The following is a 12728-nucleotide window of genomic DNA, read 5'->3' as shown; positions in this document are numbered from 1 at the left end:
TGGGGTAGGTAGGGTAAAGATAAGTCGTGTGGGGGGTTGCGCTGATACACTCGCACACACTTAATTCTCCATCTCCACTCCATCAGAGCACTTATTGATACACACATCCTGCAGCGCACGCGCACACGCTCACTCTCTCTCTTGCAGAACTCACTGATATACATACATCCTGCAGTACACAACACACTGATATACATATACACACTTTTCCAGCACTCACTGAAACACACACACCCTGCACCACACACTGATATGCACTCACACACATACTTATCCACACACACCATCACGCACTTCAGTCTTGCCTACTGAATCTCCCCCATGGTGTGTAGATCCATGTGCTCTCTCCTGTACTTCGGCAGTGATGGCTTTGGAAGGGGGGAGGAGGGAGGGAATTCCTTTTCTGCTTCCAGCCACCTACGGAGCTGCTTTGTTATGCTAAGGAAATGTCAGATAGACAATAGCCTGGTTTACTTATATAGCCTTTTTAACACCTATATATGAGCTAAAACAGAAGTAAAGCCAGCGAGAGCCTGTGGGCGGAGTCTGCCGCCCGCCCAGCTGATGATGCGGGCGGGTAGGAAGAGGGAAAGAGAGCAAGAGCCTGCCGCTGGGTCAGCTGATGACAGGAGGAGAAGGAGGAGGCACTGGGCGGAAGAAGAGAGATAATGAGCCGTCGCTATTTATACACGGAGCTGCTGCTGCGCACAGCGGGAGAAAGACACAGCTGAACTGCTACTACTGCGCAGGTCAGCAGAATATCGTAAAAAACCGCCGCTTTGGCGATCACGGAATCGCCGTTTCCGTCATCGCGATTTCGATACAAAAACGATAAATCGTTCAGGCCTAGTGCTAAGTAGTTTACATGTGCTAAGTACCGTATTTCGCGCCGTATAAGACGCTCCGGAATATAAGACGCACCCAAATTTAGAGGGCAAAAACCAGGAAAAAAATACTAAACCTGGTGCGTCCATATTCCAGGAGGTCTTGTACATGTTGTGTGCTCCTGTGTACCTCATGTCTCTTCCTGTGTGCCCCATCTGTCCTGCTGTATGCCCCATGTGTTTTTCTATGTGTCCAGTGTGCCCCTTCTCCCCATGAGTACCTGTCTGCCTGTCTCCCCCATGTGTACCCTGTCTGCCTGTCTCCCTCTGTGTCCTGTTTCCCCCATGTGTCCTGACTGCCTCTTCTCCCCATATGTCCTCCTGTGTCCATCTCCCCATGTGTCCTGTCTCCCATATGTGTCCTGTGTGTCCCTTCTCCCCATGTGCACCTTGTCTACCTGTCTCCCACGTGTCCTGACTGCCCCTTCTCCCCATGTGTCCTCCTGGGTCAGTCTCCCCATGTGTCCTCCTGGGTCAGTCTCCCCATGTGTCCTCCTGTGCACCTCTCCTCATGTGTCCTCCTGGGTCAGTCTCCCCATGTGTCCTCCTGGGTCAGTCTCCCCATGTGTCCTCCTGTGCACCTCTCCCCATGTGTCCTCCTGTGTCAGTCTCCCCATGTATCCTCCTGTGTCAGTCTATGTCCTTCTCCCCATGTGTCCTCCTGTGTCAGTCTGTGTCCCTCTCCCCATGTGTCGTCCTGTGTCAGTCTGTATCCTCTCCATGTGTCCTCCTGTGTCCCTCTCCCCATGTGTCCTCCTGTGTCCCTCTCCCCATGTGTCGTCCTGTGTCAGTCTGTGTCCTCCCCATGTGTCCTCCTGTGTCAGTCTGTGTCCTCCCCATGTGTCCTCCCCATATGTCCTCCTGTGTCCCTCTCATCAGTCTCGTTTGCCCCTTGTGGCATGTGCCTGGCTCCCCTGCGTGGTGTCCCCCTCTAATTTCCTCCTGCCCCCTCCATCCATGTGTGCATCTGCCCGGTGCCCGCCCCACCCCCACGCGCGTGTCTCCGATATCCTCCTATGTAAAGCCTTCCTCCCTCCGGGTCTGCAGCTGCAGCGGCTTACCTCCTATATGCCGCCGGGAAGACTGCAGACACCCGGCTACTCCATGTGTTCCCTCTACTGCGCGGCTTGTACTGATGACGCAATCAGTACAAGCCGCGCAGTAGAGGGAACACATGGAGTAGCCGGGTGTCTGCAGTCTTCCCGGCGGCATATAGGAGGTAAGCCGCTGCAGCTGCAGACCCGGAGGGAGGAAGGCTTTACATCGGAGGATATCGGAGACACGCGCGCGGGGGGGGAGGTGGGGGCGGGAACCGGGGAGATGCGCACATGGAGGGGGCAGGAGGAAATTAGAGGGGGACACCTTAAGCACGCAGGGGAGCCAGGCACAGCGAGCGCACACACAGGCAGGGAATCCCCAATGGCGTCGGGTCGGCGGTTCATATCGGCGGGCGTTCGCAAGTTGGGGATTCCCTGCCTTTGCCGTATAAGACGCAGGGACTTTTTCTCCCTATTTTGGGGGGAGAAAAAGTGCGTCTTATACGGCGGAAAATACGGTAGTTTACATGTACTAACTACGGTGCTAAGTAGTTTGCATGTGCTAACTACTTAGCACATGCAAAGCATGTTCGCACATGCAAAGTGGCTTTTACTGGCGTGCTAACACTTAGCACCCTTTTCTGAATCAAGCCCATTGTATTTATTCATCTCCGGGTTAAAGAGTTCACTTCTTGACTGACATCAGGAAGTGTAAAAAATTATCGCTGAGCAAAAGTGCTTATAAAAGCGATTTTCTAAGTGCAAATCGCAGGGAAAAGCTCTTCAAAAATCACAGTATAAATCGCTCAGCACTGGCGATTTATAATGTGAACATAGCTTTCAATGTCTCTCTCTCTGGTTGTGTCTGATCTAAGAAACACAGCTCCTTCTACAAAAGCAAAGCACATTACACACAGTCTACAGAAGAGGAAGCAGACAGATCTAGACAGCAGCTGAATAAAAGAAAAACAAGTCTGCACTAGCATGGATAACTGAGGTAGATCTGAGGGCCCAGCTATAAAAGCCACTGTGATCTTTCACATTGCACTACATTTTATTGTTGGTTATTGATCTATTATTATTATTAGCAAATGTAGTAAACTATAACCAAACAACCACTGCCACAGTTCCCAACACACTCACTGTGCCAAATTGCAGCACGAATGATCACCCCATAGCGAGAGACTGCTATTCAGAGTTTAGGGCAGTGGTCCTCAAACTACGTCCCACAGGCTGAATGTGGCCCCCCCAAGGCTTTTTTCACTGGCCCCCAGACACAAAATGTACAGCTTATAGATGTGGCCCACTGTACCTTTAAATATCGGCAGCCCGCATATAGAATAGCAGTGCTGGCACCACCCATCCACATGCTGTAGAAGCCAGCGAGCAGTAATTTGCTGGCTTCCAATTCAATTTTGCATCAGGTGACACTGCTTTCCAATTGGACTGTAGGTTGTCACCTGGGTAAGCTTCACTGTCTGGTGCACAAAGACGTTCTTCGGGTGCCACATGACTGCATGGCTGCTGATGGGAGTTTTCCGGGAATTATTGGGCGGAATCAATACCTACCGTATATTCAATGTAATGTTTTTGAACATCATTTTAACTATGTTCCGGCCCCCTAGCAGCCGCAGTCTGAAGTATGTTGACCCATCCCTTGACCGAGAAAGTTTGGGGACCCTGGGTTTAGGACATTCCCTAGTCTTGCAGGCTTATATTACATTATGACACATCTATAGCAAATCTGTCAGCAGGCAAGCAGCAACGCCTTCACTCTTGATACTGAACTACTCCACAATGGGAATGCTCAGGGGTCGTTCAGCCATGTGCAGTGTTGGTTTTCTGATAAACCCAGCATAGAGTTTGTTATACCGAAGCTGCAGTAATATTGCTGTGCGCAGACAGATCAATATTACCATTACTACCGGCAGCAGGTTACAGCGATTTATGCTATTAGCGTGACCCGCGGTACTAGAGTACTGCAAGCGTGGCTACGGTAACACGTTAGTAACGCCATTACCGTAGCAACAATTGCAGTACTTGAATACTAGCATAATTCCCTGTAATCTTCCGCCATTGGTAGCAGTAATACAGCAAAATGCACGTTATCTGGAACTCAGGCATCCGGAAGTCTCAGCTAACTGGCATGTCTGAGGGGAACTGCTACACATACTGCAGTTCCCATTGGCTTTCTGGCGTCTATGCATAGCTCCTGACGTGTCACGTGACCGATGTTGGTCAGGTGACATGCCGGGAGCTGTACATGGATGACGCCAGTAAGCTGCTGGGAGCTGCTGGATATGTAGCAGAAGGCTCCCAGATGATCGGTTACTTGTTTCTGCTGCTCCGGGAGGGAGGTTAGTGTTATTTTAGCACCGGTTCAAGCAACCGGCAAGCACATGTATCCGGCATCAGCCGATCTGCACCCATGCTGGATAATGGGGGTATTGCTGTGGGCTGTCTGCCCACAGCAGTATTACCGCAGATTCGTGCATCTACCCCATGGTGCAATGTGTAACACATCTGGGAACATTTTAGCAGACGCTGCATACAGTTTCTTATTGAATTGTATTGTGGCTGCTGGCTTCGTGTTATGGCATACACTATTGTGCACAGGATATGTCGGGAAAAGTGTGTGAAAACCCAATTAAACCCAAAGCTGAAGTTGTTAAAAAAAGGACGTGTTTTGTGTAAATTAGAAATACCGTATTACTTTTTAAGCTGCATTTTAGATCTAAAGATCTTTTTACATCTGTGCTTATCTGCACCTGTACCTCCATCCATACAGATGCAAGGCACCAGCCCTGGTTGACTTCTTGTTCTAAAGGGTAATCTTTCAAGGGGGATCTTGCAATGTTCACTTTCTGTGACTTGCAAATCTGCAGCATAGTTATTCATTGAAGTTCCTGCCCTTTATCTTGTAACTCAACCTGTGGGCAGTGAATTGTGCAGCTTATGAAATATTGAACAAGCTATTTCTGTGTTCCACCCTAGTCACTGCCCTTCACAACTGGTTTCAGCCAAGTGTTTTATGCTGTAAAGCCCCGTCTACACGCGGAGATGTGGAGGCGATCCGGCGGCTCGATTAGCCCCGCGCGTACCCGCGTGTGTGTGTCTGATTCGATTCCCCGCCAGGCGCCGCTTATCTTCCGCTCGATTCCCTGCCATTGTCCCCTCGCGGGGAACGAGCAGGGAATCGGCGGGTCACAGATCGGACCTGTCGGAACTTATCAATCGAGCCGCATTAGCGGCTCGATTGATAAGGAACATCGCCGCCTCATCTACGCGTGTAGATGAGGCTTAAAATGGGGAAATGTGTGGATTCTATTGTTCTTCCTGCAATAGGACTCACATGGTCCCATCTGATTGATCCACCCAGATGCTGAATATACAAATGGCTGCAATCTAGCTATAGCGCACTGGCAAGCACATTTGACTAATGAAAAAGGCATTTTGTAAATTACTTGCTGCTGTACAGGTTATATACAGTCACTGATTTCCATTTGAATTTTCCTCGTTTTATTTTAAGTTTAGTTGGGCTTTAAATTAATGTCATTTTAGAATTATAAAAATTTCTATGAAACAAGGATCAGCTGTTACTTTTCAAGAGGAAGCATTTGCATGAATGATAAAATTTTGAATGACTTGTGTAATGACACAGCAGAATGTTTTTAGTAGTTTGCCATTTATGGACAAACATGGCAAGTTCTATGCATACAATGTGTAAAATAAATATTTGATCCTCTGCTAAAGTTCTATGTTTGCCCACTTACAAACACATGAGTTTTAAATGTGGTTGCTATTTAGTCTCTCTGCATAAAAATGTAAACTACAGTACCATAAAATTGCAAACTGATGGTTTGTTTGTAAAGGCTATTTTTCACTACATGCTGTGATGAGATGAGGGTCCATATACCAGCGGACCATCCATTGGATGACCTCTCATTTATTCCATCTCAAGCACAGAGTAGTAAAATTCCATCATAGAAAACACGGCAGATGTGCACTCCAACAAAGTTCAGCATGATATAAATGTTCTGTGTATTTTCTTGTTATGTCTGAAGCACTGAGGTGGCTAGGGTACCCTGTGCCAGTCTCCTGGGCACTACCATCTCCAGCGATCTCAGCTGGAAGGCAAACATCACTGCCATCCAGCGGAAAGCCCAGCAGAGACTCTCCTTCCTCCGCCAACTGAGAAAGTTCGGCATGGCCCAAGAGATTCTGAGAAGCTGTTACTCCGCCACCATTGAGTCGATCCTCTGCTTCTCCATCTTGGTCTAGAGGATCATTGGGAGACCACTGCCCCCCCCCCCCCCCCCCCACTTGTCCACCTACATAACACAAGATTGCGCTCTAGGGTGTTGAGGATTGCCAATGATCCCTCTCATCCAGGCCACTGCTACCTCTGACTGCTTCCTTCGGGCCATCTCCACCAGGGGTGCTAGACACGGCAACTCTTTCTTTCCCTCAGCGATCAGCCTCTTAAACTCCCTCCACATACTCCCATCATAGCACCGCCCCCGCTCAATAGCTGAGGCCAGGGCTGTATCAGGGTCAACCAGTCAGCCGGCCCGCTGGACTAAATCACTCAGGAATAATCACTCTAGACTAAACCATTCGGTCCCTTTTTATGCCACAGTTTTGTAACTATGCGTATAACACACTTGCTACTGCTGCTCTCGTTTTGCAAACTGCATGCTATGTCTCTGTATGTCTCTTGCTATCTATTTATGTCCTATTCCTGAGCTCTGTATTGTGCCAAACCCAATTCCGGGCATGACCCAGTACATGTACAATTTATTGCTTATTGTATTTTGCTGCATGTAATTTTGACAAACTATTGTTCCTCAGCAACATTTTCGTAACCATTGTCTCATATAATAATTCTTAAAACTAAATACAAATTATCTAAATAAATGTTCTCATGTGCTGATGCTGCTCTCTACCTTAGCATTAAAGTATAGTGGGCACATTCTGTCAGCACCAGTTCCCCACAGCCTCTCTGTACCTTTGCTGTTGTCTACCAGGATTACTCTGGCAGCTCTCCCTCCTCAAATAGAGGGAAGCATACATACACATAGTACCTGACCCAGCAGCCTCTGACCTGGCTCTCACTTGCCCATCCTTATTAATGCTACTAAAAGCACTGCGGACAGACAGAAGAGAGCCGGGGCAGTGACTGCAGGGACAGGTACTATGTGTATTCATATGCTTCCCTTCCACATGGCTCTGCATAAGCAGACTAGCAGCCCGAGCAATCAAATAAGGCAGTGATGGCTAATCTTGGCATTCCAGCTGTGACAAAACTACAAATCCCATCATGCCTCTGCCTCCCCGAGTTATGCTTAGAGCTGTCAGAGTATTGCAATGCCTCATGGGACTTGTAGTTCCACCACAGCTGGAGTGCCAAGGTTAGCCAGCACTGAAATAAGGGATTGGGGTAGGTGTAGAAGAGCTGTAGGGAGCTGGTGAAGCCAGGCAGAGTCAGGTGTGTGATCCGTGCCTTACAGCTATTACCTGGGTGTGATGATCAGAGCAGATGATTGATTCTGGCATGCATTTAAAGGCTAAAGTCCTGGATAGTGACTGTTGTTGCAATTTAGCACCATCACCATCGTGCAGATTTGTTTGGGATCCAGAACTGGCGTGTATTGGGAGAAGGGTGGGCCTTGCACACCAATCCTACTAGTCCAGGCCTGAGTCTGGCAGACAGAGGGTTAATTGGTTCACCTGTGTGAATTTGCACACAGGTGAACCAAGGCTGCATCACTTAGTATGCAGTGGGCTGTGTGGAGCAAGGAGGCTCCTGGGAGTCTGGCAGCAGGGAGGCTGCCAGGCCTACTGAAGCAAGAGAAGCTGTCTGAGGTGCTGGAGGGGAGCTGGACTCCAGTACCGACAATCCAGGAGGAGCCTGGATAGGTGATTGGCTGTGGACTGCCATTAGGCCCGTGGCAGGGTGACACTCACAAGCCTGTGTGGCTGCAGAAGGCAAGAAGCCTGAGCTAGAGTTGGTACAGATGAAGAAGGTTGTATATTGTGTACGACTACAACTGTACTGAACACCCAGTGGGGTGTATTTTTGTTGCTGTTTGACTGACAAATAAAGTGCTATTGTTTTATATTAACCCTAAGAAGACTCACTGTCTGGTATGTTGTGACCCTAGATGCTGCTGACCTGCTCTGCCAATGAGCTAAAATCCCCAGAATATCGCACTGGGATTATTCCTAGACAGCAGCATGCATTGCTGATTATAATGTACTCCTTACATCAAGGCTGGATTTACCATGAGGCACTGTAGGCACGTGTCTACAGGCGCCTGATGATGGAAAGGCCGCTCACTCCCCTCCCCAAGTGCCTCCTTCCCTATGCAGACTCCCAAGATTAGTGTAAATGAGAGTTTACTTGCACAGAAGATAGTCTGGCTATCTAATACTAAGGGTCACCCATAGCTACCTACTACAGGCAAGGGAACTAAGGGAGAATTAAAAGGTGGGCCAGCAAGCACACTTGCGGTGTGCTTCAGCAGGTATTTGTAGGTTCATGGAGGTTGAAGTCTAGAGTGCCAGGACATCTGTGCCTATAGGCTCTTGTGATGTAAATCCAGGCCCGCCTTACTTACTTGTTTGGGAAGTGCAGGTTACACATATGGAACATTAGATTCTACGGGCCTGATGCAGCAAAGTCCAGTAACGTTCCTGTACTCGGGGAGCACCGGACGATAACCCTTAGTGCCATGCGGTAACGCACATGGCGCAAAGGGTTAAAGCAGACCTAATCTCAGAACTTCCTCTCTGTCTTAAAAGACAAGCATCAGCATAATAGCCTTTAAGGAAAAATATTTCTTTGTTACAAGAAAGGGTTAACCTCCTGTGTAAGCACACAAAGGGTTAACCTCCTGTGTTTACAGATTAGCACAAAAGTTGGTAAAGCACAGTTCACACAGCTGGTAGTCCTGATTTACACATGATGATTATTTGCAGATAAGGGAGAATAAAGGCCCTTACACATGCCTGTCTTAAAGGGAACCTGAACTCAGAACTCCTCTCTGCTCTAAAAGATACACAACCACTTAATAACCTTTAAACAAAAAAAACATGTATTTGTTACAGCTGATACAAATCCTAAAATAAATCTGCACAGGTTCTACTTCCTGATTCATGGAAGCAGACATATTGTTTACAGCCTGTGCTTTCCTATGGGCTTATCTGCTTATGTGCCATAGGCAGTCATGTGACACAGGGGAGGATCAAATTACAACTTGAGATTAGACACAAATGAGGGGGAATTAAACAGGCTAAACTATCTAAATACATTCAGGGTGCATTTCTCTAAGTTTTCCTTCTGTCCTGTGCAAAAGTTCAGGTCCACTTTAGGTTGGCTAAGGCAGGTGATAACGACTGCCTCAGCTGATAATCAGGCATGTGTACGGCAACCCCCAACTCGTGAATGATCCGCCCGGCAGATCTACTCACCTCCTGACGTTGATCCCAATTGTTCACGCCTACACCCTCTCGCCACGTGATGGCATGTGCTGCTCGTCAGCCCCCCACATATCAACCCAGCGCTTTATTAGCTACACAGCTGACACTTGTGTGTACAGCTGGTGATGTCGCCCAAGGGAATCAGGTCCTGATCTCGAATGGGCAACATCCGTCAACTGTGTGTACGCACCTTTAGACAGACTGTTCTGTGTAAACACAGACAGTGAATTTCTTTGGGTTTTCCCATGTCTGCTGTGCAAGAGTCTACTTTAATGGCCAGTGCTCCTCTGCACCAGTAATGGTAATGGTGCTTTCTGTGTTCGGCAACTTTACTGCAATTTACTGCATCAGGCCCAATATTCAACATCAACTTTGTCTGAACCCAAATTTTAGTTTGTTTTGTTTTTCCCTTGTATCTCATTGATACTACCTTGTTGTAGCTCATTGATACTACTTTGTGAAGCCAGGTCCTTATTATGTACTGTAAAAACAGGGGCATGTTTACATATTTTATAGGCAAAGTGAGTACAGTGATTGATTCCCCCTTACTAGTCAGTGAATCTGTCAGTCACAATAAAGGACCAGTAGGGAGACTCATAAGGATAAAAGGGAGTTTCTTCCTCCTGACACTTAAAGGATAGCTGCATTTATAAAGTGCTATTATCCAAAATGCTGCCCTCAGCCTCTCAAATAATAACTGAAAACACACTAGCTGTAACTTCAAATACTTTTGTCTTTTTTTGTTTTGTTTGTGTTTTTTATTTGTTTGTTTTTGGACTCGAAAAGGTGTCTTTATAACACAATTATCTATATTACCTGTAATTGTTTCCCCCTCCTCATTTGTAGACACAACTCGCACATTGTATGAAAAGAAGCTTTTGGAGTTTGAGCGTAAGAAAACTGGCTCTGCAGGTAAGAAAAAGATTACATTAGGTTCACATTTTAATGATGTACTTGTAAGAGGAAAAAGGTTGATTGTAATCCACTTTGTTATGGGGGGGGGGGGTCTCCATTCCTCTGTAAATGTTATTAATTGCATTCAGCTAGTAGCTTTCATGTGCAGTTAGTATAAAGTAGGTACAGAACAATAGGGGAAAAAGCAGCATAATGTTTGAGATTATTATACCTTGGGCGCCTCCTATATTTCCTCGATACTTACCCAGTGCTTCATCCAACCTCATAAGCATGTGTGAGGAAGCCTGGGTAAATATCGATTCTTTGTTTTGTGTAAGCTCTGGTACATTTTTAAGTTTGTATCGATCTGATTGTTAACGTTCCAGGATATTCAGGATATTGTTTTATATAATTTTTTTTCCAGGATCTACATATGAATCTAAACAGCAGTACAGTCGAAAAGACTATGATAATGATAACGGTAAAGTGTTTTTGTTGTTGTTGTTTTTTTTTTTTGCTTTCATTTATTTCAACTACATTTTTAGGGGCATTAACAGTACTGGCATAATAGTATTATGATTGTATTTACTTACAGCTTTCAGTGTACTAATCGCCATATCCTGTTAACGTTTCTCCTGAGTTTTCTCCAAGGAGATCATACGCATGGCAGTGCCTATCTACCGCAGTACTGCATGTACACATGTAACAAAGTGATAAACTGCAGAAATAATATGCGTTAAAGTCTGTGCAGGCGCTCAACATGGATAATATTCCCAGTTCCAGAATCGTGTATATTCAAAATGGAGACAAATTATAACACACGTTCAAAGATATGTATCCACCAGGTACTCTCACCAGATCAGTTGGCTGACTCAATCACAAATCAGCAAAAACAGCATAAAATATACTCCAACGTTCTTCCATCTGTAAATTAAACACAGTGTGCAGACATAGCGTAATACTGCTGGATCACAGATTATAGTGACAGTGTAGTTCACCCCGTGTCAGGTGATCAATTCCGTGCTCCCACTACCGACAATGCAATGGTCAACTGCTCACCAGATTCCAATGCTGACCCCTTAGATCGATCAGCAATATGCGCTTGTGTTTAGATGTTTTCTACTCAGATGGGATGCACATTCCTTAAAGGGAACCAGAGAGGATGAACTATACATACCTGGGGCTTCCTCCAGCCCCATACGCACGGATCGCTCCCACGCCGCCGTCCTCCGCTGCCTGGATCCGCCGCCACCGGGTCCCGTCATTGCCGCGAGTCGGCAAGTCGGCCGGCGGACGCGGCCAATTCTCCGCATCACAGGGTGCTCTCCCCATACAGATACGCATGTGGCTGCTTACTGCGCAGCCGCATGCGTACATGTATGGAGGGAGCCCCTGTGATGCGGACAATTGGCCGCGTCCGCCGGAAGTGACGGGCCCGGTACCGGCGGATTCAGGAAGCTGAGGACGGCGGCGTGGGAGCGATTCAGGCTTATGGGGCTGGAAGAAGCCCCAGGTATGTATAAAATCTTTGCCTTTTTTCACCCCTCGTTCCTCTCTGGTTCCCTTTAAATCTGAAACAAAAGCTAACATAGCATAATACGGAAGTCGCACTGGGAGACGCGATTCAGGATACATAGGAACTAAATACAAATTGCCGAGGATTGTACTATATGCGCTGATTGATGTCTACGTTTGTAAGTGCATCATTATGTTTTTAAACTTTTATTAAATACAGTATTATGCTATGGTAGCCTTTGTTTCAGTTTTTAAGGAATGTGCATCCCATCTGAGTAGAAAACATCTAAACACAAGCGTGCATTGCTGATCGATCTAAGGGGTCAGCATTGGAATCTGGTGAGCAGTTGACCATTGCATTGTCGGTAGTGGGAGCACGGAATTGATCACCTGACACGGGGTGAACTACACTGTCACTATAATCTGTGATCCAGCAGTATTACGCTATGTCTGCACACTGTGTTTAATTTACAGATGGAAGAACATTGGAGTATATTTTATGCTGTTTTTGCTGATTTGTGATTGAGTCAGTCAACTGATCTGGTGAGAGTACCTGGTGGATACATATCTTTGAACGTGTGTTATCATTTGGCTCCGTTTTGAATATACACGATTCTGGAACTGGGAATATTATCCATGTTGAGCGCCTGCACAGACTTTATCGCATTCATTTAGAGAGGCATTTCCCATCCCACTGTGTGGCGACCCATGCCCTGTAGCTTTATTGTTTGTATAATTGTATTCAAGTTGGAGTAGCGCCTAGAACCACATTAACTATGCAGAAATAATATGTTAGATCTGACAACTTATTACAGCCGTGAGAAATATAAAGTACACCTTCTTTCAGGTCTAAGGTTTTACATATCAGGATGTAATAAGGAAACATCTGGTCCTCAGCAGCTTCTAAAATTATGTA

General features: G+C 46.6%; 1 protein-coding gene across 1 annotated transcript in view; it reads left to right on the top strand.

Annotated features, from left to right (window-relative positions):
* Window positions 1–12728, top strand: part of EMD (emerin) — a 43358-nt gene that overhangs the window by 6990 nt on the left and 23640 nt on the right. The window contains exons 3-4 of the mRNA XM_068248251.1: window positions 10250–10315; window positions 10722–10778. Coding sequence (XP_068104352.1) covers window positions 10250–10315; window positions 10722–10778 — 123 coding nt within the window. The remainder of the gene's footprint in view (window positions 1–10249; window positions 10316–10721; window positions 10779–12728) is intronic.

The sequence above is a fragment of the Hyperolius riggenbachi genome, chromosome 8 (genome assembly GCF_040937935.1).
Source record: "Hyperolius riggenbachi isolate aHypRig1 chromosome 8, aHypRig1.pri, whole genome shotgun sequence".
NCBI classification, from domain to species: domain Eukaryota; kingdom Metazoa; phylum Chordata; class Amphibia; order Anura; family Hyperoliidae; genus Hyperolius; species Hyperolius riggenbachi.
The sequence above is the reverse complement of the archived record's forward strand: the minus strand, read 5'-3'. Positions and strand labels throughout refer to the sequence as shown.